The 24782-nt window shown below is 41.4% G+C and overlaps 1 protein-coding gene across 1 annotated transcript; it reads right to left on the minus strand.

The window, feature by feature from the left end:
* Positions 1–1986: 1986 nt before the first annotated feature.
* LOC106582772 (hepatocyte growth factor-like protein) lies at positions 1987–24781 on the minus strand. The gene is made up of 18 exons (XM_014166189.2): positions 24460–24781; positions 22601–22745; positions 22343–22458; positions 22072–22186; positions 20174–20310; positions 19510–19630; positions 19189–19307; positions 18898–19069; positions 17919–18049; positions 17678–17780; positions 13644–13780; positions 13039–13071; positions 12783–12897; positions 4337–4414; positions 3992–4138; positions 3607–3713; positions 2750–2892; positions 1987–2358 (listed from the first exon to the last, which is right to left on the minus strand). The coding sequence occupies exons 1-18, from the start codon at positions 24512–24514 to the stop codon at positions 2197–2199; spliced, it is 2136 nt and encodes a 711-aa protein (XP_014021664.1). The 5' UTR covers positions 24515–24781; the 3' UTR covers positions 1987–2196.
* Between the last annotated feature and the right edge of the window lies 1 nt (position 24782).

Raw genomic sequence — 24782 nt, forward strand, 5'->3', positions numbered from 1 at the left:
CTACGCAAGTTGTAGATTCTGCAGATCATACATTTACAGTAGCATGAACATACAGCAGGTCCTAGAATTCTCCACGAATAGGCCTACATTGAAAACGAATAGCAAATATTCAATGCTTCCTGAAAACACTCATACGCATAATGAAAATGCAGTACTTTATACATGTGAAAAGGTATGGGTTATTGAGAGTAACAATGAATTACCTCCAGTTATGAAGACAAAACACATTGAGAGGAAATAAAAACCCATGTGACCAAAAAAGGCTGTAAGCGTGTTCAAAACGACCTGATGTAGACCTATTCACATGTAGACCTATTCACATGTAGACCTATTCACATGCAGGCCTATTCACATGTAGACCTATTCACATGTAGACCTATTCACATGTAGACCCATTCACATGTAGACCTATTCACATGTAGACCTATTCACATGTAGGCCTATTCACATGTAGGCCTATTCACATGTAGACCTATTCACATGTAGACCTATTCACATGTAGACCTATTCACATGTAGGCCTATTCACATGTAGACCTATTCACATGTAGGCCTAGTCACATGTAGACCTATTCACATGTAGGCCTATTCACATGTAGGCCTATTCACATGTAGGCCTATTCACATGTAGACCTAGTCACATGTAGGCCTAGTCACATGTAGACCTATTCACATGTAGGCCTATTCACATGTAGACCTATTCACATGTAGACCTAGTCACATGTAGGCCTAGTCACATGTAGACCCATTCACATGTAGACCTAGTCACATGTAGACCTAGTCACATGTATACCTATTCAGATGTAGACCTAGTCACATGTAGGCCTAGTCACATGTATATGATCAATTGAAATGAAAAGTTCTCTGCACCATGGAATAAAATGTAGTCAGAAGGCATGACTGGAGATTTGTTGTGTGCTACTTTGTTACTCATTTATAAACCATTTAGTCAACCCTTATCTGCAGTATAAATGAGAACCATCAGTCATATAAGTATTTGATTAGTCATCTATTATAAACAGAATTTCATGAAAGTGAGCACTATGAATTGTCAAACTGTCTCTGAAACTGACCAAAGCCAGCACTCGTTTGTTGTAGTAATTTGTTGAACCACAATACACAAGTACTGTTCAATTCTCTTTTAATTCTTTGTGTAAATGGGTATGTGTGAATACTGTACGTGGATATGCAGATTTGTGAGTATCTACATTTGTTTGCGTGTAATAAGAAGAAAGCTAAAGTGTGCGTGTGTCAGTGTGTGTGTGTGTCAGTGTGTGTGAGTGTTAGAGAGAGGAAGAGAGAGCATGTAAGTGTAATGTTTACTGTACATTTTGTATTGTTTATTTCACTTTTGTTTATGATGTATTTCACTTGCTTTGGCAATGTAAACATATGTTTCCCATGCCAATAAAGCCCCTTAGATTGAAATCGAATTGAATTGAAATTGAATTGAGAGAAAGAGTTAGTTCACTGCCCCTCTGCAGGCTGGTGTGTCTGAGATTCCGTTGGACTCTGATCTTGAGGTTTATTTAAGCTGAATTCCGTGGGCTCATCAGGACCGAGTTACAAAAATCCTCCTATAGAACCAGAAAGAATGTGCAGCGCATTCAGTTCTGCATAAGGCACAAAGGCATGTCTTTGGACGTGGGGGCAGGCATCAAAAGACAGGCAGCGGAGGGATTTCTTTAGAGGCTGGGGGGCAAAGAAGGTATTTTGATTGGGGGGGAGGGGAGTGAAGGGTTTGGTGGTCAGCAGTTTTAGTGAAGGGTGTGGGAGCGCTTTTGGGAAGCATGAGGTTAAGGAGGCATGTGCTTCACAACGACATCCGGAGGTCACTGCCACGGTTCAATATGTAATGTCCAATAATCTAATGATCTAATAATCTAATCACCACAAAAGATCAGGGCTATTATGGATATTTAGTTCTGATCCAAAAGGTTCATAATGGGTTTGATTACACATAGACTAAAGACAAGGGAAAACAGGGTTATTTACAGCTTATATTTTTGTCATAAGAATGTAGAGTAATACAGAACAGAGTATTATGGACATAATGACAGATATTACAACAATTATATGTAGATGGTCACGAATAACAATTAGGCAGTTGTGGATTGTGAGCTATGGGGAGAGGGGTTGAAAGTTGTCCATTACAACATAGGGCCAGTCACTGGTTGGTGACATACTGTATCTATTACTAAGCCATCTCCATGACCTTCTTAATCCAGTCCACATAGATGGAGACGCGGATGAAGATGCTGGGCTGGCCTGGGTGTCCACAGCGCCTCATGGGGATGATCACTCCCTCCAGCACCCAGCAGTCACTGTTCTGACAGGCCAGGGGACCACCGTAGTCTCTCTTGGGGGTCGGGTGGAAATAACATATCACTGTCAGATCATTCTCACACAGTGACAGGACATATCGTAACTTAACGTATATGTTTGCGTTGGGCTGTGCGTCACAGAATGAATTTCCTAAAAGATAAAATTGTTTCATTCTCACACACCATAAACCTCATTCTCTCTCATAGAAATAAACCACACACCATAAACCTCATTCTCTCTCATAGAAATAAACCACACACCATAAACCTCATTCTCTCTCATAGAAATAAACCACACACCATAAACCTCATTCTCTCTCATAGAAATAAACCACACACCATAAACCTCATTCTCTCTCATAGAAATAAACCACACACCATATAGACAAATCCTCCCCCTCACAAACACACCCGACCCAAACCTACCTCACAGGCACCCACCCCACCCTGGAAGGAGTTGGTGCACATCTCGTTCTCCCGAACACGGCCCCGGAAGTATTTGTTACAGTCCTTGTTGCTTATAACTGGTATTTGAGCCACATTGAGCACAGAGTCATCTGTAGAAGTGCCTGAGAAAGTGAGAGAAACAGTAAAAGAGGGGGGGGGAGAGAACGAAATAATGAGAGAGAGGTGGCATATGCTGAGTAATACTGGAAATAACAACACCATCTGTTGGTCCAGGATCTGAAAAGCTGTCTCATTTACATGACACATTAGTAAAACAGATACTACTTCAAGGGCAGCAAAAGATACCTAAAGAAACATGATGTCATACATTAGGGTCCTAGGTTTTCCTGACCACATCATCTGACCTGGGACAACTCAGGGCCCTGGTCGTAATGCAGCCATAGGATGGTGATATATAAAGGACATTATGAAGGAAAGGTATCAAGAGTACAACAGGAAAAAATATGCAGATGAGGGTAATACAGATGTTGGATCTTAATTTGAGCCAGTTTGCTACAGCAGAAAAATAATCCTGCAGCAACAGGAAATCTGAATTATTATGTGGATTATAATTCATGGACATTTTTGAATGGGTTGGTAGATTTTTCGTAAGTGAAAATCAAGTCTGAAATGTAGAAATGACAAACTTCAAAAGCCTTTTTAAACCTCAAAATTCACTACACGTTTTAGATCTCCTGCATTGCAGGAAGGTTCTCCTCCAGCAGGGTGATCCAATGAAGATCCTACATCTGTAAAAGGAAGGATAAAGATGAATACGGAGGAATGTGACTAAATTATATTGTGGTGTTACAATTATGAGCATAGCTCTCCTTTACCTTGAGTTTCCCCCCAGCCTGCGATCTCGCAGTAGGTTCCGTTTTGAACTATGTAGCGTTCAGGAGGCAGACAGATCTGAGACACACGCTCATTAAACTGGGCTGAGCTGAGGAAGAGGAAGAGGATGAGGAAGAGCATCAGCCTGAGCAGAATGGGGTTGCTGTTAAATCATATGGCATGGATTAGTTAGGATAGTAGGATACTATTGTTAGGTTACCCGTGAACTGTAAAAAAACTAAAAGTATAATAAAAGATGTGCAGGGAAATATGTGGTTTGTGTGTGTGTGTGTGTGTGTGTGTGTGTGTGTGTGTGTGTGTGTGTGTGTGTGTGTGTGTGTGTGTGTGTGTGTGTGTCTGCGTGCGTGTGTTCGTGTGTGTACGCACTATTCCAGTTGTAGCATGACCAGCTGGGACTCTGAGGGTCCACAGACGATCTTGGTGAGAGGGATAGTCTGTCGGTCGGGCTCTCCTTCACTGGGGTTACGGAACAATGTCCCCATCATGGCGGAGTACCCTGGAAGGTCCACATAACTGCACATAGAGAACACACACTGACCAACAATCTCCAACCTATTCAAGGGATTTACAACAAAAAATATGTGCTTTTAGAGTCTAGATCTGGGTCTTTTGGGTTAGACAGATTTTCCTTTTACTGTGTTTAAAAAAACAACAACATGATATAAATACTTGATAATTAAGTAATGAGAAATAATAAATCAGAAACCATACCAAGAGGAGAAACACTGCTTAGTGCTGATCACCCATTTGGAGCTAACCAGGGAGCCTCCACAGAAATGGTTTCCTTTCCTGCACACAAGGAGATAAGGGTTATGAAGAGTAGGGTCTAACAGGGAGGGAAGGAGAGAAAGAGAGATTTTATGAAGACTGGGCTCTAACACAAACACATAGAGAGACAGAGAGACAGAGAGAGAGAGAGAGAGAGAGAGAGAGAGAGAGAGAGAGAGAGAGAGAGAGAGAGATTATGAGGACTGGGCTCTAACAGGGAAAGAGAGGGAGAGGTTATACATACTGGAGAATAACAGAGAGGGAGTGAGAGCAAACAATCAATTGTTTGTTTTCAAGCTAGCTATAGCTAAGAGCTAATAGCTAAAAAAGAAAAGGCTATCAAATAGCTGATACATTTTTACATTTGTACTACTTCTCTTTTTAATTGAAGAACAAAATTAACTGCTGATTTTAGTTTTCTGGGATGCTGTTGCTTGATCTGTGAACTGAAATGAAACCAAGCTGGAAAAAGCTGAAAAGAAATGGAAAAGAGCTAGAAAAAGAATGACCAAGACAAAATCTAAACAGAGATTATGTACCCTACAGATGTCTGCTCTTCCAAGGCAAAGAAAAACTATAAGTAAAGTAAAGAGAGTCACCTGAGACCTTGATGGTGGACCTCACAATACTAGTGGGGAAGAAAACAACAACGAATGTCATATTTCATACTGTGAGCCCCTCAGCCTGACACACTGCCCTGTGCACAAAATACTCAAAACATAGAAGGAATGGTATTGGAAAAGGCAGACAGATAACAATCAATAAGGACAACAATGAAAATTGCCCGTCTCACAGTTAACGTCTACCATAACGACACCATCTTGGTTCAGGGGTCGGAAAGCAACCTGAGGACGTTCCAGGAAGACTTCCAGTCCCCAGGAGAAGAAGCAAAGGAGCAACTGCAAGAAGCTCTCCACAGACCAAAATCCAGGAGAAGAGGACCCCTCCAAGCCCTGAAAACAGCCCTGTCTCTCCAAGAATCTCCTCCTACATTGACTCTTTCAGAGACAGTCTATCTGTTCTGGAAAGAGACCTTGCTGAGTTCAGGGAGATATTCCTTGACCAGCCAGAGCAGAGGCATTCAATAGCCGACACCAGCCAGCCTGATGAATCAGCAGCGCAGTGAGATCTCACCCCCTTCCATAGACTTGCACAGTAATTATGACAACTTCCGGAGGACGTCATCTAAACTAGCAGAACTCTTGCAGCATGAACTGACATGTTGTCAACCCATTCAAAGTATCAGATAATGAATCTAGTACTGAAAGGATAAGCTACAGCTAGCTAGCACAACAGTGCATAAAATGTGGTGAGTAGTTGACTCAAAGAGAGAGAAAGACAATAGTTGAACAGTTTGAACAAATTCAATTATTCCAAAATTAAGGAGAAGCAAGAGAGAGAGATGGCTATATTTGGTTGTATTTATTGTTTTTTACTTTCACTTTCACTTAGCTAGCAAATGCAGCTAGCTAGTTTAGCCTACTCAAACACCCGGCTCAAAACAGAAAGGGATGCTATGTTAGCTAGCTGGCTATGGCTATCCAACACTGGAACTCTTCCAAGACAAGGTAAGCTTTTGGTTTTATTAATTTATTGCCTCTGGGGCCCGCTGGTATAGCTGCTAAACTGCTTTCTGTACTGCATGATTGTAACGGGTTTACTAACGCATTAGTTCTAGTAGTTCTAGTTGGCTATGATGTAAAAACGATGTAGGCTGTGTGTCGTGATTAGCGTTTATGATATGAAGGTTTGGCTTGGAAAGGTTTTTTCGCCTGGTCACAGACATCTGATGTGTTGTGCACTGAAGTCCACAAGCGCAGGGAAAAAGGTGAGAGGAGCAGAGCACGTAGATAGCTGTGAGAAGGAATTATTTATACAACGAGCAAAGTGATCATGCTGTTTTTATGTGGCTGCTTTGAAAGTTAACTGTGTTTGCATGTGATCAGAGGTGTATTCATTCTGCCAATTCTGTTAAAAAACGTTTTCTTAAACGGAAGCAAACAGAACGAAATGGGGATAAACATACCTGAATTTATCCAATAGAAACTCTCATTTGCAACTGTTGGACTAATGATTACACCCTAGATCAGCTAGATACAGGCAATAGTGTGCAAGGCAGTTTTGAATGTGCCACAGTTTGTCACTTTGATTACTAATAATTCTCTTGACCTGTGCACCTACGTTGTAAACTTTTCATAAGCTAGATTGTAGCAACCTCGTGATGGGTACAGGGAAAATTTGAGTATCATGTCGTATCCTAAACCTATCGATGTTACATTGAGCTGGGTGAATGGAATATGAATGACAGTCATCCATTATGCTCTAACTGAAATCTGGCCATACTCATAAATTAAAAAAAATAATCATCCTCCCTCATCTTAAAACGTCACCGACCGCCACTGGTCTCTTCCCTGGGAAAAGAGTCATCCCTGACAGAGCACCCAGCTAGCCACAACAGGCAGCACAGAAGAACAGCTACGCAGCACTGCCACAAGTTCCTCAGCATAGGACAACCAGAACCAGATAAGAGACATGTTACCTCTAATCTGCTCTAAGATAGGCATACTGAACTAAAAACCAACATGCACTACAGATGACATCCAGGGTAAAGTACCAATGTATGCATAGGCTATGTAGCCTAAATAAGAGAGAAATATATATTTTTTAATGTTTTATTATGTATTGAATATTTAAATACTGTTTATTTGTTTTATCTCGTATGTTCAACACACCCTAAATGAACATTTGAAACATAGCATCCATAAGTAGGACATAAGCAGCTACAGTGCATTTGTAAAGTATTCAGACCCCTTGACTTTTTCCACATTTTGCTACGTTACAGCCTTATTCTAAAATTGATTCAATAGTTTTTTTCCTCTCATCAATCTACACAAAATACCACCTTATGACAATGCAAAAACAGTTTAAGAATTTTTGTAAATTATAATTATGTGAAATATCACATTTTACAGACAGTAAGTATTCAGACCCTGTACTCAGTACTTTATTGAAGCACCTTTGGCAGCGATTACAGCCTCAAGTCTTCCTGGGTATGACACTACAAGCGTGGGACACCTGTATTTGGGGAGTTTCTCCCATTCTTCTCTGTAGCTCCTCTCAAGCTCTGTCAGGTTGGATGGGGAGTGTCGCTGCACAGCTATTTTCAGGTCTCTCCAGAGATGTTCGATTGGTTTCATTCCAGGCTCTGGCTGGGCCAATCAAGGACATTCAGAGACCCGAAGCCACTCCTGCGTTGTCTTGGCTGTGTGCTTAGGGTCATTGTCTATTGGAAGGTGAACCTTCTCCCTAGTCCGAGGTCCTGAGCGCTCTGGAGCAGGTGTTCATAAAGGATCTCTCTGTACTTTGCTCCGTTCATCTTTCCCACAATCCTGATTAGTCTCCCAGTCACTGTCGCTGAAAAACATCCCCACAGCATGATCCTGCCACCACCATGCTTCAACGTAGGGAGGGTGCCAGGTTTCCTCCAGACATGACGCTTGACATTCAGGCTAGGGCTGTTGCGGTGACCGTATTACCGCCGACGGTCAAGAGTCATGAAGGCAGTCAAATTCCACGTGACCGTTTAGACACAGTAATTAGGCTTCTACAAGCTCTGATGCTGCTGATGGTCATTAGTAGCCTACCAAACTTGCTAACTGCCTGGTACTCAGCCCTCTATTGTCCCTCTAATCACTCTGACATCAATGCAAATAGAATGGATTTTATTAGGGTGCATTACAGCCGCCGTGAAATGTGAGGCATTATCAAGTGCTTGTCAAATTGTGAATGAGAGACTGATGGAGTGGGTACAGCCTGCGCAAGAAACAAAGCAGAGCTCATGCCTTTCATGCGACATTTTTCAAATCCTCATTAGAGTAGCATCATGCAGCCTTACAATGTATTAAAGTCAAAACATATAGCCCAAAGTTTGTAGAACAACTGAAGTTACATTAATAACTCCAAATTAAGCATATAGGAATACCAATTTGTTTGTTAACAGCTCAACACAGAATATCCGTTTGTGCGCACTCCCTCAAATCGTTTGGAGAAAATATCCTTTCTATTTTATTCAGCTTTGTTCAATTGTATTCTTCACACTATAAAATAATGCCACGGAATTCTAAGCAAATCTTGTCTGCTAAATGAACTAGAGTAGCCCACAGCCATATGGCATAGCCGATAAAGGGCCTAACATAAGGACAACTCAGAGTATGTTATTCTGTTCTTCTGCAATAGACTACATTTTCTTCATATCATGCTTCTTTAGACCGGTCTAAAATAAATTATGGATTTATTGTGAAGGTGTAGGCTATATTACATGGATTTATTAGACTTTTTAAAATGTAGATGTTCCAAAGGTCTGCATCAGTGGCTTGTAGGCTATGCGTGGAAGCCAGGAGATGCTAAATGTGTTTATGTTAACTAACGGTCAATTACCGTGAGACCGACTGAATTTAGCACAGGTGGACTCCAATCAAGTTGTAGAAACATCTCAAGGATGATCAATGGAAACAGGATGCACCAGAGCTCAATTTCGAGCCTCATAACAAAGGGTCTGAATACTTATGTAAATAAGGAATTTCTGATTTTATTGTTAATACATTTGCAAACATTTCTAAAAACCTGTTTTTGCTTTGTCATTATGGGGTATTGTGTGTAGATTTATGAGGAACATTTTTAATTTAATCAATTTTATAATAAGGCTGTAACATAACAAAATGTGGAAAAAGGGAAGTGGTCTGAATACCAACTTTGGGCTCCCGAGTGGCACTGCATCTCAGTGCAAGAGACGTCACTACAGTCCCTGGTTCGATTCCAGGCTGTATCACATCCGACCGTGATTGGGAGTCCCATAGGCGGCGCACAATTGGCCCAGCGTCAGCCGGGTTTGGCCAGGGTAGGCCGTCATTCTAAATAAGAATATGTTCTTAACTGACTTGCCTAGTTAAATAAAGGTTAAATAAAAAAGTAAAAAATACATTTTTTAAATACTTTCCAAATGCAGTGAATATATAACATTCAGGGTTTGTGCTCTTAAACATTTGTTTGTGAAAAGTACAGACACAGACATCGTAGACATTGTACATAGTTCAGACATTACTATACTTCTAGAGACATGGAGTCAAAGAGAAACATCCTCTCTCAAAAATTACAGGGAGTTTACTGCAGGCCTATCGTCAGTGAAACATCCACATGTAAAATGTGGCAGAGACTCAAGAGGGATTATAATCTGGTTTAAAGAGAGGAAAGGAAAAACATACAGTTGGCTAAAAATATATGTTTTATTGTTAACTCAGATAGTGACCTTTACATGTGTGCAATGTATATGCTTCCATCTGACTTTCAATATTATAACAAAGATTGTTTTCAGAGTCTCTATTCTGATAGAATTCATTTTGAGTCACTAGGTAAAGTTCTGTTAATGGGGGATTTAAATGCTAGAACTGGTAAAGGAGCAGACTACATATACTGTATTTAGAGGGAAACACCCATGTACATCTGTGTATGAATCACAACTGACTACAGAGAGAGAGAGAGAGAGAGAGAGAGAGAGAGAGAGCTATGACAGTATTGTCAACAAAAATGGGAAATAAGTAGGTTTACTTATTGATCTGAACTGGGAAACAGTGCAGTCGACTATGTCATAACAGATATAGAGCAATAAAAAAATCTATGCCTTTATGGTCATGCCACAACTCCCCTTGTCAGACCACTGCCAAATTAGAATTTATCAGGAAAAATAAATAAATCTGATGAACCAACCCTACATTTAAAACCAGAACTCTACCCCCTCCCGCCTACATACACGTGGGGAAAAAGCTAGCCATGTTGAATATAAGGCAGCATTAAATAACATTGATATTCAAAACTTGATTTACATTTTTATTTTTACTACATTTAAATAAGACAAAGACGGCATTAAGCCACTGACAAATTGATGGATATATTCATCAATCTGGCAAAAGAAGTACTACATCTTAAAAAGGTGAAAAATAGAACATCAAAAAAGAAAAATGGTATGGTTTGACGAAGAATGTTCAACTGCAAGAAAAGAACTAAGACTTTTGTCAAACCAAAAACACCAGGAGACACATCTCATATACCAATAGGCCCTAAGCCAATATAAGAACATCCCTCTATATGACCAATTAATTTGGGGAATTATGGAGGAAATTAGATACCAATCTTAAAAAGAAAGACCTCCCAATCAAAGATTGGATTATCTGGAAACAGCATTTTGAAATACCTCTGTAAATTCCAAATAAAAAAAAGAACTTAACTCCACCCAAACATCAGTAAAAGAACAATTAAAATAATTATAATTAACAGTAAAAACCCAACGAAACCAGCTGGACAATCCTATTACATTGTTTTAAGTAATTGATCAAATAAAGGCCCTCAAGAGCGGTGAAGGCTCAGGGCCAGACAGCATTCGAACATAGATTCAACCCCCCCCCATCCTTCCATGTGGCAATTTAAAATATACAGTACATCATGGGATAAAAGCCCCAACAAAAGGTTTTACCTGGAATTTTGTACAACTATTCTGTGCACAGAAATGCCCCAAACCAAGCCTGAAGGGCAGAACTTGGGAGATTTCCCCTAGCACTCATAATTGAGAAAAGAGACACCACATTCTGGACTCACCTAACACACTGTGATCCAGAACATTATCATCACAAGGCTTTCTTATGCAAAGACTGCAATACAAAGAGTGACCCTCAGAGCAACTGGCCCAAAACCACCAGCTAAACTCAACCATTTGACCACAAATAACACAATTCTAATAAGTAGAAATCTCTAACCAAAATATATAGAATATTGGCAAAACGGAATTCAATTGAATCACAAGCTTCAGTGTTATCAAATTCTATATAGAGATATCAAATTAGCACAACACCTTATCAAAATCAAAGAATTCAAACTATGGAAGACATTAACAATGTACAGACTCAATGAGCCATAGCCTGGCAATAGAGACAGAATGCCATAGAAAAACATGGAAGGTCGGAGAGGAAAGACTAGGTAAGCACTGCGGGTCGGGTGAAGTAGAGAATGAGGAGAAAATCTGCATTCTGTTACGAGGTAACATTGAGACAGTAGATCTTGCTCCAGATTATGTGCTGCCTTGTCATCATTTAAGAGATGTCATACACATGAGCCTTTCTAGATTTAATTTCGCAATTGTTTTTTAAAAATGTGTTATTGTTTTTGTGTATATGCAGTATACTGTATATTATTATTGTTGGTCCAACATATTGTTCATTTATGTAATACTTTATGTAATACTATTGCTTTGACAATGTAATGTCTGCGTCCAACTCACACTCCCAAACACTTAGATCCCCGGAATACAGCTCACTTCCCAGCTCTCTCTCCAGATCCCAATCCCAACTCTAATCACCTGTTCACACACCTGCATGTCATCATCCCACACTATTTAGTTCAGTTCCTTGCACCCCATCACTGTGAGGTATCGTTTGTTTTTGAGACACTTTTTCAGGGCTCAATTTTTTTCCCCCGTCCTTCTCGCCTCCTGTGTATGATAGTTTTTGCCTGCCTTACTCAACGCCTTTTGCCTATTCCCTTCCTGTACTGTTGCCATTTGTGGACCAACCGTGTATGACCTTCTGCCTGCCCCTGGACCCAGCTACCTGCCTCTTAAGGTTCCTTTCAATAAACACCTGCTGCGCTCTGCGCTTGAAACCAGCTCTGTCTCCCTCGTGTTCATTACAGACAGTGGCAACAACCCATTCACGCCAATATAGCATTTATTGAACTGAATTGAATTGAATTGAGAGAGAGATATAGGAGAGAGTGGGGTCATGAAGACTTGGCTCTAAGACACACAGAGAACGAGAGAGAGGACAAACCCAATTTTGATAAACTCTCATATCTATTGGGTGAAATACCACAGTGCGCCATCACAACAGCATGATTTAGGACCTGTTGTCACAAGAAAGGGCAACCAGTGAAGAACAAACACCAGAAATACAACCCATATTTATGTTTATTTATCTTCCCTTTTGTACTTTAACCTTTTTTCACATAATATGACATTTGAGTGTGTCTATTCTTTTTTAACTTTTTTGAGTGTAACATTTACTGTTCATTTTGATTGTTTATTTCACTTTTGTTTATTTTTTACTTCACTTGCTTTGGCAATGTTAACATATGTTTCCCATGCCAATAAAGCCCTTACATTGAAATTGAATTGAATTGAGAGAGAGGCCATGAACACTGGTCTCTAACAGAGGAGACAGAGAGGTTATGAAGACAGAGACAGAGAGGTTATGAAGACTGAGACAGAGAGGTTATGAAGACTGAGGCTGGAGTCTCTATCGCTGAGTAAATCTCACTGAGCTAACACTGCCCCTCACAGACTGACCTGTCTCTGAGGCTGACTGTCCAGGGAGAGTTTCCAGGATGCCCACCAACAATACGGAGTATGCTCTTGACCAAACGATCATCTCTCTTCCCACACTCATTAAACTCCACTTTCTCTGGGCGCGCACACACACACACACACACACACACACACACACACACACACACTTCAGTTAGTGAGTAAAGTTGTGTACACAGGTCCACTTCCAGGAAGCACTTATTATTCATTATAGTTGCATATTCCATTAGGAACTCACCGGCTGGCTCAATGATGGACACTTTCTCCCCAGCTGTTCAAACAACAATAAGCACAATAATATTTTAATCATTTTGAAATAACAGCCATGAAGGGATTAGTGCTTTGAGCAAAATGTATGAAGAGAGCTTCATAGTGTTAGTAAATTAACATTAGGCCTAGAATGATAGAGTACAGAGATAAGATATACTGGCGGTGTCCGAAATCTGTCTTGCCTACTACTTACTAAAACGACAATGTGTACTAATCATATTACAATACGATTTAGAACGTACTGTTTAGTAAAAATGATTGCAGTAATCAACAAATCTCAATATATTAGGCCCACCCATCCTGATAATGTGGCATCTAACGCGCAAGTGCGTTGATTCCCGCCATTCGCTCATTTGGGTACAGCGTGTCCCCTTGTCTCATTATCAGCTTAGTATCATACTATAAAACGTTCTATTTTCGCATACCTAAAATGCCTACTATGTAGTACGAAAGTATGGGTATTCGGATACGGCCAATGAGTGATGGAGTAACAAGAGAAAGATATGGAGAAAGGAATGTAATGCCTGAGGGCACAGAGGTATGGGGGGGGGGGGGGGGGATGGGAATCTTTACCGCACTGCTTGATGGCACAGTAGTCAAACTCTGTTTTGGGGTCAGTGGTGTAGCACCAGGGTCCGTGTTGGTCCCCATCTGGGTTCCGGCAGTAGTTCTCTGTCAGGTTGCCCTCAGGGTGGGTCCCTGGGTTTATCCTGGAAAACCACAGTACAGTAAAAGCACTAAACCTACCTACCCATGCCACAGCAGACACTTCTACACCCACATGCTACTATCCCATACATTGAAAGATATATACAGTGGATTTAAAAAGTCTACACACCCCTGTTAAAATGGCAGGTTTTTGTGATGTAAAATAATGAGACGAAGATAAATCATGTCAGAAGTTTTTCCACCTTTAATGTGACCTATAACGTGAACAATTCAATTGAAAAACAAACTGAAATCTTTGAGGGGGAAAAATAAACTCACAATAACCTGGTTGCATAACTGTGCACACCCTTAAACTAATACTTTGTTGAAGCACCTTTTGATTTTATTACAGCACTCAGTCTTTTTGGGCTGGAGTCTATTAGCATGGCACATCTTGATGTGATAATATTTGCCCACTCTTCTTTGCAAAAGCGCTCCAAATCTGTCAGATTGCGAGGACATCTCCTGTGCACAGCCCTCTTCAGATCACCCCAGAGATGTTCAATTGGATTCAGGTCTGGGCTCTGGCTGGGCCATTCCAAAATGTTAATCTTCTTCTGGTGAAGCCATGCTTTCGTGGATTTGGATGTGTGCTTTGGGTCGTTGTCGTGCTGAAAGGTAAACTTCCTCTTCATCTTCAGCTTTCTAACGGACGCCTGAAGGTTTTGTGCCAAAATTGCCTGGTATTTGGAACTGTCCATAATTCCCTCCACCCTGACTAAGGCCCCGGTTCCAGCTGAAGAAAAACAGCCCCAAAGCATGATGCTGCCACCACCATGCTTCACTGTGGGTATGGTGTTCTTTGGGTGATGTGCAGTGTTGTTTTTGCGCCAAACAAACCTTTTGGAATTATGGCCAAAAAGTTCAACCTTGGTTTCATCAGACCATAACACATTTTCCCACGTGCTTTTGGGGGACTTGATGTTTGTTTTTGCAAACTTCAGCCGGGCTTGGATGTTTTTCATTGTAAGAAAAGGCTTCCGTCTTGCCACCCTACCCCATAGCCCATTCATATGAAGAATACGGGAGATTGTTGTCACATGTAGCACACAGCCAGTAGTTGCCAGAAATTCCTGCAGTTCCTTTAATGTTGCTGTAGGCCTCTTGGAAGCCTCCCTGACCAGTTTTCTCCTCGTCTTTTCATACATTTTGGAGGGACGTCCAGTTCTTGGTAACGTCTCTGTGGTGCCATATTTTCTCCACTTGATGATGACTGTCTTCACTGTGTTCCATGGTATATGTAATGCTTTGGAAATTATTTTGTACCCTTCTCCTGGCTGATATCTTTGAACAATGAGATCCCTCTGATGCTTTGGAAGCTCTCTGCAGACCATGGCTTTTGCTCTGAGATGCAACTAAGAAAATGTCAGGAAAATCCTTCTAGAACAGCTGAACTTTATTTGTGATTAATCAGGGTCACTTTAAATGATGGCAGGTGTGTAATGACTTCTATTTAACATGAGTTTGAATGTGATTGGTTAATTCTGAACACAGCCACATCCCCAGTTATAAGAGGGCGTGCACACTTATGCAACCAGGTTATTGTAAGGTTTTTATTTTTCATTTTTCCCCCTCGAAGATTTCAGTTTGTTTTTCAATTGAATTGTTCACATTATAGGTCACATTAACAGTAGAAAAAGTTCTGACACGATTTATCTTTGTCTCATTCTTTTACATCACAAAAACCTGGCATTTTAACAAGGGTGTGTAGACTTTTTATATCCACTGTATATACACAGTACCAGTCAAAAGTCTTTACACACCTACTCATTCAAGGGTTTTTCTTTCTTTTGACTATTTTCTACATTGTAGAATAATAGTGAAGACATCAAAACTATGAAATAACAAATATGGAATCATGTAGTAAACAGAAAAGTGTTAAATCAAAATATATTTTAGATTCTTCAAAGTAGCCATCCTTTGCCTTGATGACAGCTTTGCACACTCTTGGCATTCTCTCAACCAGCTTCATGAGGTAGTCACCTGGAATGCATTTCAATTAACAGGTGTGCCTTGTTAAAAGATAATTTGTGGAACTTTCCTTAATGCGTTTGAGCCAATCAGTTGTGTTGTGACAAGGTAGAGGTGTTATACAGAAGGTAGCCCTATTTGGTTAAAGACTAAGTCCATATTATGGCAAGAACAGCTCAAATAAGCAAAGAGAAACGACAGTCCATCATTACTTTAAGACATGAAGGTCAGTCAGTCCAGGAAATTTCAAGAACTTTGAAAGTTTCTTCAAGTGCAGTTGCAAAAACGATCAAGAGCTATGATGAGACTGGTTCTCATGAGGACCGCAACAGGAAAGGAAGACCCAGAGTTACCTCTGCTGCAGAGGATAAGTTCATTAGAGTTACCAGCCTCAGAAATTGCAGCCCAAATAAATGATTCACAGAGTTCAAGTAACAGACACATCTCAACATCAACTGTTTGAATCAGGCCTTCATGGTCGAATTGCTAAAAAGAAACCACTACTAACGGACACCAATAAGAAGAAGAGACTTGCTTGGGCCAAGAAACACAAGCAATGGATATTAGACTGGTGGACATCTGTCCTTTAGTCTGGAGGTCAGATATGAGATTTTTGGTTCCAACCTCCGTGTCTTTGTGAGACGCAGTGTGGGTGAACGGATGATCTCCGCATGTGTAGTTCCCACCGTGCAGCATGGAGGAGGAGGTGTGATGGTATCAAGTTTTAGGTAAGACCCAGATGCAGACAGTGTCGAAGTAACAAAAGTTTATTACTAGTACAGGGGCAGGCAAAACGACAGGTCAAAGGCAGGCAGAGGTCAGTAATCCAGATAGGGTGCAAAAAGTCCAGAACGGCAGGCAGTCTCAGGGTCAGAGCAGGCAGAGGTCAATAATCCAGTGAGGGTGGTAAGGGTCCAGAAGGGCAGGCAGTCTCAGGGTCAGAGCAGGCAGGGGTCAATAATCCAGTGTGGTGTGGCAAGGTACAGAACGGCAGGCAGGCTCAGGGTAGGCAGAATGGTCAAAACCGTGAAAAACTAGAAAACAGGAACTAGAACAGACAGGAGCAAGGGGAAAAACACTGGTAGGTTTCATGAAACAAAACAAACTGGAAACAGACAAACAGAGAACACAGGTATAAATACACGGGATAATGGGGAAGATTGGCGACACCTGGAGGGGGGTGGAGACAAGCACAAAGACAGATGAAACAGATCAAGGTGTGACAGTGGGGGTGCTTTGCTGGTGACACTGTCTGTGATTTATTTAGAATTCAAGGCACACTTAACCAGCATGGCTACCACAGCATTCTGCAGCGATATGCCATCCCATCTGGTTTGGGCTTAGTGGGACTATCATTTGTTTTTTAATAGGACAATGACCCAACACACCTCCAGGTTATGTAAGGGCTATTTGACCAAGAAGGAGAGTGATGGAGTGCTGCATCAGATGACCTGATCTCCACAATCATCCAACCTCAACCCAAATGAGATGGTTTGGGATGAGTTGGACCGCAGACAGAAGGAAAAGCAGCCAACAAGTGCTCAGCATATGTGGGAACTCCTTCAAGACTGTTGGAAAATAATTCCAGGTGAAGCTGGTTGAGAGAATGCCAAGAGTGTGCAAAGCTGTCACCAAGGCAAAGGGTGGCTACTTTGAAGAATCTCAAATATAAAATATATTGATGATTTGTTTAACACTCTTTTGGATACTACATTCATTATTCCATGTGTTATTTCATAGTATTGATGTCTTCACTATTATTCTACAATGTAGAAAAACTAAGAAAGATCCTTGAATGAGTAGGTGTGTCCAAACTTTTGACTGGTACTGTATATATATACATATGTATTAAATCTTTGACAACACCAAACATACCTGCCAAATTCATGATACATTTAATTTTAGAATCTACTGGTTATTTTTGATACTTAGTTTTGTGAGGTATGTTGACACTCCACTTCTGGCAGATGACGCCCTTCCGCGTCTTTCGGACTACACCCTTGTAGTTTTTACCATTTTCATGGTAGCAATCTGGGGTGTGGGGAAAAAGGAGATGAAAACATGACGACAGAAAACCCTTCTGTGAGTTATCAAGTAGGCTTGCGTTTGAGGACCCTAGATTGCATTGCGAGTGCATTGTTGCCATTGAAACAGCAGAGAGCAGTGTACCCTCAGCTTCGATGTCGTCTGCACAGCGTTTGATATGCAAGCAGAGAGCCGTCCTCATCTCAGGCACAGACGTGAAGCACCAGGGAGCCTCGGATCCATCTGGGTTACGACAGTAGTTCTCCTCCAAGCCCCTGGGAGCAATGGTATAGCAATTAGTATAACCAATATGTATGCACACAATAACACAGGGATATATGGATAAAACAGCTAATACTGGGAGGTTAAAAATAACACTGGGATATATGGATAAAACAGCTAATACTATAGATCAAAATAACACAGGGATTTCTGGATAAAACGGATAATACATCGTGTGGGATCAAAATAACACAGGGATTTCTGGATAAAACGGATAATACATCGTGTGGGATCAAAATAACACAGGGATTTCTGGATAAAACAGCTAATACTGTAGGTCAAAATAACACAGGGATTTCTGGATAAAACAGCTAATACTGTAGGTCAAAATAACACAGGGATTTCTGGATAAAACAGCTAATACTGTAGGTCAAAATAACACAGGGATTTCTGGATAAAACAGCTAATACTGTAGGTCAAAATAACACAGGGATTTCTGGATAAAACAGCTAATACTGTAGGTCAAAATAACACAGGGATTTCTGGATAAAACAGCTAATACTGTAGGTCAAAATAACACAGGGATTTCTGGATAAAACAGCTAATACTGTAGGTCAAAATAACACAGGGATCATTATTCATGGGTAAATGTTGGATGTATGCTACTGACTCTGGATAAGCGTCTGCTATGACTAAACTGTATATGTGTTTAGGAACACAAATAACTACACCCAAGATCAGCCATTCATGTAGACCCTCATCTCAAGACCCCTAATTTCACTCCTTACTCCACCATCCTCATCACACCACTCACTAACCATCATTCCGCCGCTCATCCCTCTTAACTACCAATCACACCTCTCATCCATCCATCCCTCTTTCGCCCGTTCCTCTGGCTTACTTGCATTCGTAGGTGTTTGGGTAGAAAGGGTGCTCGTGAGGGTACTGGGCGTCCCAACGCTGACAGGCGATACCGCCGGTCGTCTCGTTCACTTTACCACGGTAATCCTCCCCGCGACCACGGAAACAGTTTGTGGTGTAGCTGGACCGGAGGAGTCTCTTTGCAACCACAGCTAGAGTGGAAGGAGGGACGTGACATATGAGGGGTGATATAGATTGTATTACATTGTTATAAAAACGTATACAGTGTAAATGGAACGGACAGGGAGGGTGTATGAGGGGACAGACGTACGGCACTTGCTGATCTGGCAACTCTCTCTCTCCATATCAGGGTCTGTGGTGTAACACCAGGGAACAGGGGAGGAGTCCGGGTTACGGCAGTAGTTATCATCCAAGCTCTTATCTGGATACCTGGAACGCACATGTACAGGATTCCATGTCAGGAACTTCTCATTACCTTGGAAATATTGATTGTTTTCTGTTACAGTACAACATATTGATTAGAGAGACGTAATGCTGACAGGATACAAAGGCATGTAGGCCTACAACAAACTGTATGTAAAAGAGTGGAGTGGTAGTGGTAGTGATTACAGCGGTGATTAGACAGACATACTTCTCAGGCTGGTAGATGTGTTGTTGTGGGTACTGTTGGTCCCAACGTTGACACTCTCTGCCACTCACTGTGTGGTCAACCTGACCCCTGTAGTCTTCCCCGTTACATGTGATACACACCTCTGTGCACAAACCCAAACACACACAGTCTGTAGCAACACTTTTCGACAGTGATGTTCTCTATGATCAAAGACAACACATTATCTTTAGAAACATTTGCAATTGCAATCCTTCAACCACTGGAATGTTGAACAGAATGTGATGTGCAGAATCTCTCTCTCTACCACACCTGCTGTCTCTAACTCTGAATGCTCGGCTATGAAAAGCCAACTGACATTTACTCCTGAGGTGCTGACCTGTTGAACCCTCTACAACCACTGTGATTATTATTATTATTTGACCCTGCTGGTCATCTATGAACATTTGAACATCTTGGCCATGTACTGTTATAATCTCCACCCGGCACAGTCAGAAGAGGACTGGCCACCCCTCAGAGCCTGGTTCCTCTCTAGGTTTCTTCCTAGGCCCCTGCCTTTCTAGGGACTTTTTCCTAGCCATTGTGCTTGTTGTTTGGGGTTTTAGGCTGGGTTTCTGTATAGCACTTTGTGACATCGACTGATGTGAAAAGGGCTTTATAAATACATTTGATTGATTGATTGATGTACCGTCTTTGCAGTGGGGGATATTGCAGCTCTCATATCGGCGTTCTGGATCATTGGTGTAGCACCACGGCCCGATGCGGTCCCTATCTGGGTTCCTGCAGTAGTTCAGCTCCAAGCCATTAGTGGCTGTGGGTGTCCATCTATGACAAGGTATAGAAACAGAATATGTGTGAGAGACAGAGATATCTTATTAGATTTTGCTTTGGGTCATGGTTTCCAAACTACTACTAATGCTCTACCCAGCACCAATTGTATTGTGGACTTGGCTGAACTGGTACTAACCTCCAACTATTTTCTCTTCGGAGGAGACTTTTTCCTCCAGACCAAAGGGACAGCGATGGGGAGCACTAAGCCTCCTAATTATGCTAACCTATAGCTAGGAATGTTTGAAAAACAGGTGGTGCTGAATTCAGACCTTAACCCTTTTTCTCTCCAATATTCTCCCAATTCGGAGATATTTGGATGACATTTTTGTGATCTATACAGGGACACAGGAAGAACTTTTAGAATTCCATGCTTATCTAAACTCGATGAATGAACACCTTCACTTCCCCATTAACTATGACCTATCACAAATCAGTTTTCTTGATGTGATGGTTATTAATGACAAAACCTCCCTCTCTACAGATCTCTTTAGGGAACCTGCGGACAAGAATACCCTCCTTAGAGGTGACAGCTTTCATCCACGTCCACATTAAAAGTCTCCCTATAAGTCAATTCAGTCGCATCAGAAGAATATGCAGCTCTGATACTTCTTATTAGAGACAGACCACGGACCTCAACACAAGGGTTTAAGGAAAGGAGGTACAAAGACAATTGGGTAAAACATGCCAATGATCATTTTGAAGGACTAACACAGTTGGAAAGCCTTCAACCAAAAGTTAAAGAAAAAGCAGGACATGTCCCATCATGCTTCACCTGATACTCACCATTTGGGGAAGGCATTTAAGATCATTATCAGGAAGCACTGATACATTATTGACTCTGACCCACAATTTCAACCCATTTTTAAATATCCCCCATGTATGATCTTTAAAAGACCCCCCAAACGTGAGAGACATTGTGGTTAAATCTGATTACCCACCAGAGAAAAGGGAAACTTTCTTGGACAAGGTTACGGAGGGTAATTACAAATGTGGCCAATGTGCTCAATGCAGCTTCACGTATAAATGCAACTAATTTACCCACCCCCGCACAGAACAAAGATTTAAGATAATTTTACCTGCATGTCCACCAATGTTATTTACATGTTGAAATGTCCTTGTGGTCTGTCTTACATAGGGAAAACCCGTAGAAGCCTTAAGACACGGATCAGTGAGCACCGCAGCAATATACGGACAGGTGAGACAAAAAATCTGGTTGCTGTTAATTTTGTACAAGCTGGACTTCCTATTAGTTATCTGAGATACATTGGAATAGAAATGGTCAAGACGTCACACAGGGGAGGAGACATTGAGAGGAAACTTCTTCAAAGGGAATCTTTCTGGATCCACAGATCCTCTTCGTCTTATTGAGGAGTTTGACTTGAAACCGTTTTTATAGTCTAAATTGTGTTAATAAAAAAAAAAGGTATGCTAATTGAACATTGTATGTGTATATATATTACTGTAAATATTGATCACATTCCCTGTGTATGATCATATATTTTGATACATTGAATGGTAATATTGTGAAACTATGTTATACATTTTCTTTACCTCCTGTTTCAGGAAGTGATGTCACTGAGTACTGCCCCTATATATAGGACCTTCCACCCCCACCTGGGATATGGATGCCTGATGAAGACCTAAGGGTCAAAACGTTGTAAATAAATATCACCTGGGAGCATGAGCAGCAGTGTGCCATGTTTTCCTTTCTGTTTTACAAACTACTACTCCCATAAATCAACGGGATGATCTTACCTGTGATCGTGTGGGAACTTTGACCACCACTGTTGACAAGTATGGCCATTTTTCGTCGTGAACACCTTGCCTCGATAGTCTTCTCCTTTACCCACAATGCACTTCCTTACGTACACTGCACATGGAAGAAAAACATCTGCCTTTTCAAACAAAAATCCCAGCGTGCTGCTGACACTACACGACTCATTTTGTTGCGTTATACAAAATGACATCAATTCACTTAGAACATAAATGGCAGAGAACATGACCTCACTTTGACCCCAAAGCTTACCCTTCTTCTCATACAGGTCACAGTTGACGTTCCTCTTGACCTCGGCGTTGCTGCCATCCTCCACCCATGGCAGCTGTTTACAGGTGATGGAGCGGCGCGTCTCGTAGTTGAAGGCTCTAATGAAAGGAGTTTTCAAGTTAATTTGTGTTTTTTATCAATATGGGGGTAGCCTGACTGGCACTCATACCTGTTAGTCCAACACCTTATCCGCTAAGATTGCTAGGTGTTGTACTAAGGTCATACAACCCTCCAGGGTACCTGCAGTCCAGTGTGTGTGAGCAGCGTCTGGCACAGTCCTCCAGCGTCAGCCCTGGCAGTATCAGCACCCGTGCAGAGTTCCAGGAGGTAGGAACCAGCTCCCTTCCCTCAGAACGCTGGAAGTCATTCAGAGGACTGCGGGACCCTATGGCCAAATACAAACACACAGTCCTAATGTCTGGGGGCTTACACTATATAAAAGTATGTGGACACCCCTTAAAATGAGTGAATTCGGCTATTTCAGCCACACCTGTATATAAAATCGAGCACACAGGATGTCACCTTTCCAACAAGTCAGTTTGTCAACTTTCTACCCTGCTAGAGCTGCCCCGGTCAACTGTAAGTGCTGTTATTGTGAAGTGGAAATGTCTAGGAGCAACAACGCCTCAGCCGCAAAGCGGTAGGCCACACACGCTCACAGAACGGGACCGCCGAGTGCTGAAGCTCGTAGTGAGTAAAAATCGTCTGTCCTCGGTTGCAATACTCACGATCAAGTTCTAAACTGGCTCTGGAAGCAACGTCAGCATAAGAACTGTTCATCGGGAGCTTCATGAAATGGGTTTCCATGACCGAGCAGCCGCACAGAAGCCTAAGATCACCATACGCAATATCAAATGTTGACTTGAGTGGTGTAAAGCTCACTGCCATTGGACTCTGGAGCAGTGGAAACACATTCTCTGGAGTGATGAATCACATTTCACCTGGCAGCGATGGACGAATCTGGGTTTAGCGAACACTACCTTCCCCAATGCTTAGTGCCAACTGTAAAGTTTGGTGGAGGAGGAATAACGGTCTGGGGCTATTTTTAATGGTTCGGGCTAGGCCCCTTAGTTCCCCCCTTAACAATGGCATTCTAGATGATTTTGTGCTTCCAACTAAAGTGGCAACAGTTTGGGGAAGGCCCTTTCCTGTTTCAGCATGATAGTGCCCACATGCACAAAGCGAGGTCCATACAGAAATGCATTGTTGAGATTGCTGTGGAAAATCTTGACTGGCCTGCACAGAGCCCTGACCTCAATCACATCCAACACCTTTGGGATGAATTGGAACGCCGACTGTGAGCAAGGCCTAATCGCTCAACATCAGTGCCCGACCTCACTAATGCTCATGTGGCTGAATGGAAGCAAGTCCCTGCAGCAATGTTCCAACATCTAGTGGAAAGCCTTCCCAGAAGAGTATATATGTTAATGCCCATGATTTTGAAATGAAATTTTCGACGAACACTTTTGGTCATGTAGTGTATCATTATATCTAACCACTATCTTACCGGAGTGTTAAAAATGGGAGTTGTTTCAGAAGGGTTTTGGTTCGAAGTTCTAACTTAAAACCCCATGTAATACGTCCTTTGGTAGGCCTATCTACCTAACTATTAACAAACAGTACGTCATGTACTGAGCATCCAGCTGTCTGTTTGTGAGCTTTCTGCTGAACAACATTTGGGCATGGGTCTGACTGAGCACAATAAGACCTTTGGACCCCCACACCATTTTTTTGTGAAGCTTACACGAAGTGTCTCTATCAAAACACTTAACTGTCAGAATCAAATTTCTTGACAGACTGTAATTAGTAAAATGACAGATGTATACACGATTAGATTTATACATGACATGTATATGTAGGAAAACTGCAGTCACTTATGCAGTGTAAACTGAGCTGACCCAGGAATACATGTACAACCAACAAAAAGGCACATCAACTCAACGACATCAAATCAATAAACCAATCCCAGTTGCATTATTAAATTAATGTAGGTACCCAATCGGCACATGAATCTGAAATAGAATCACAAATAAAATAACAAAAAAACAAACGAAACATATCAAAACAAAATAAATAAATATATATGTTATTTTTCTTACCACTGACCAATCCCCTCCAAAATGCCAGGAGAACACAGGAAATAATGACTTTCATGGTTACAGAAGAGAATAAGACAGACCAGTGCTGGATGGAAGCAGATCCAAGGACTTAATAATGTTTTTGACAATTCTGGAGTTCCTCTGGCTGGCGTGTTTTTACGAAATTGATTAGGCTAGACTAGAGCAAGGTGAAAAATTAAGAAGCCTATAAAAATATATATATATATTGTGGTGTTTGTTGGACGGGAAAAGCCAGAGTTACAAAATAAGTGTGAATGTAATGACTGCATCCCGTCCACCCACACGTGAACATTGAAAAGCTT

Source organism: Salmo salar, chromosome ssa22 (assembly GCF_905237065.1).
Source record: "Salmo salar chromosome ssa22, Ssal_v3.1, whole genome shotgun sequence".
Lineage (NCBI taxonomy): Eukaryota > Metazoa > Chordata > Actinopteri > Salmoniformes > Salmonidae > Salmo > Salmo salar.

Excerpts from the sequence above, each read along its gene's own strand:
- LOC106582772 (XM_014166189.2), bottom strand. The coding sequence starts at position 24,514 with ATGAAAGTCATTATTTCCTGTGTTCTCCTGGCATTTTGGAGGGGATTG. Across the intron at positions 18,050-18,897 it reads CCAAACACCTACGAATGCAA|GGGCTTGGAGGAGAACTACT; the intron begins GTAAGCCAGAGG and ends CATTGCTCCCAG. Across the intron at positions 13,072-13,643 it reads CTGTGCCATCAAGCAGTGCG|CTGGGGAGAAAGTGTCCATC; the intron begins GTAAAGATTCCC and ends TTGTTTGAACAG.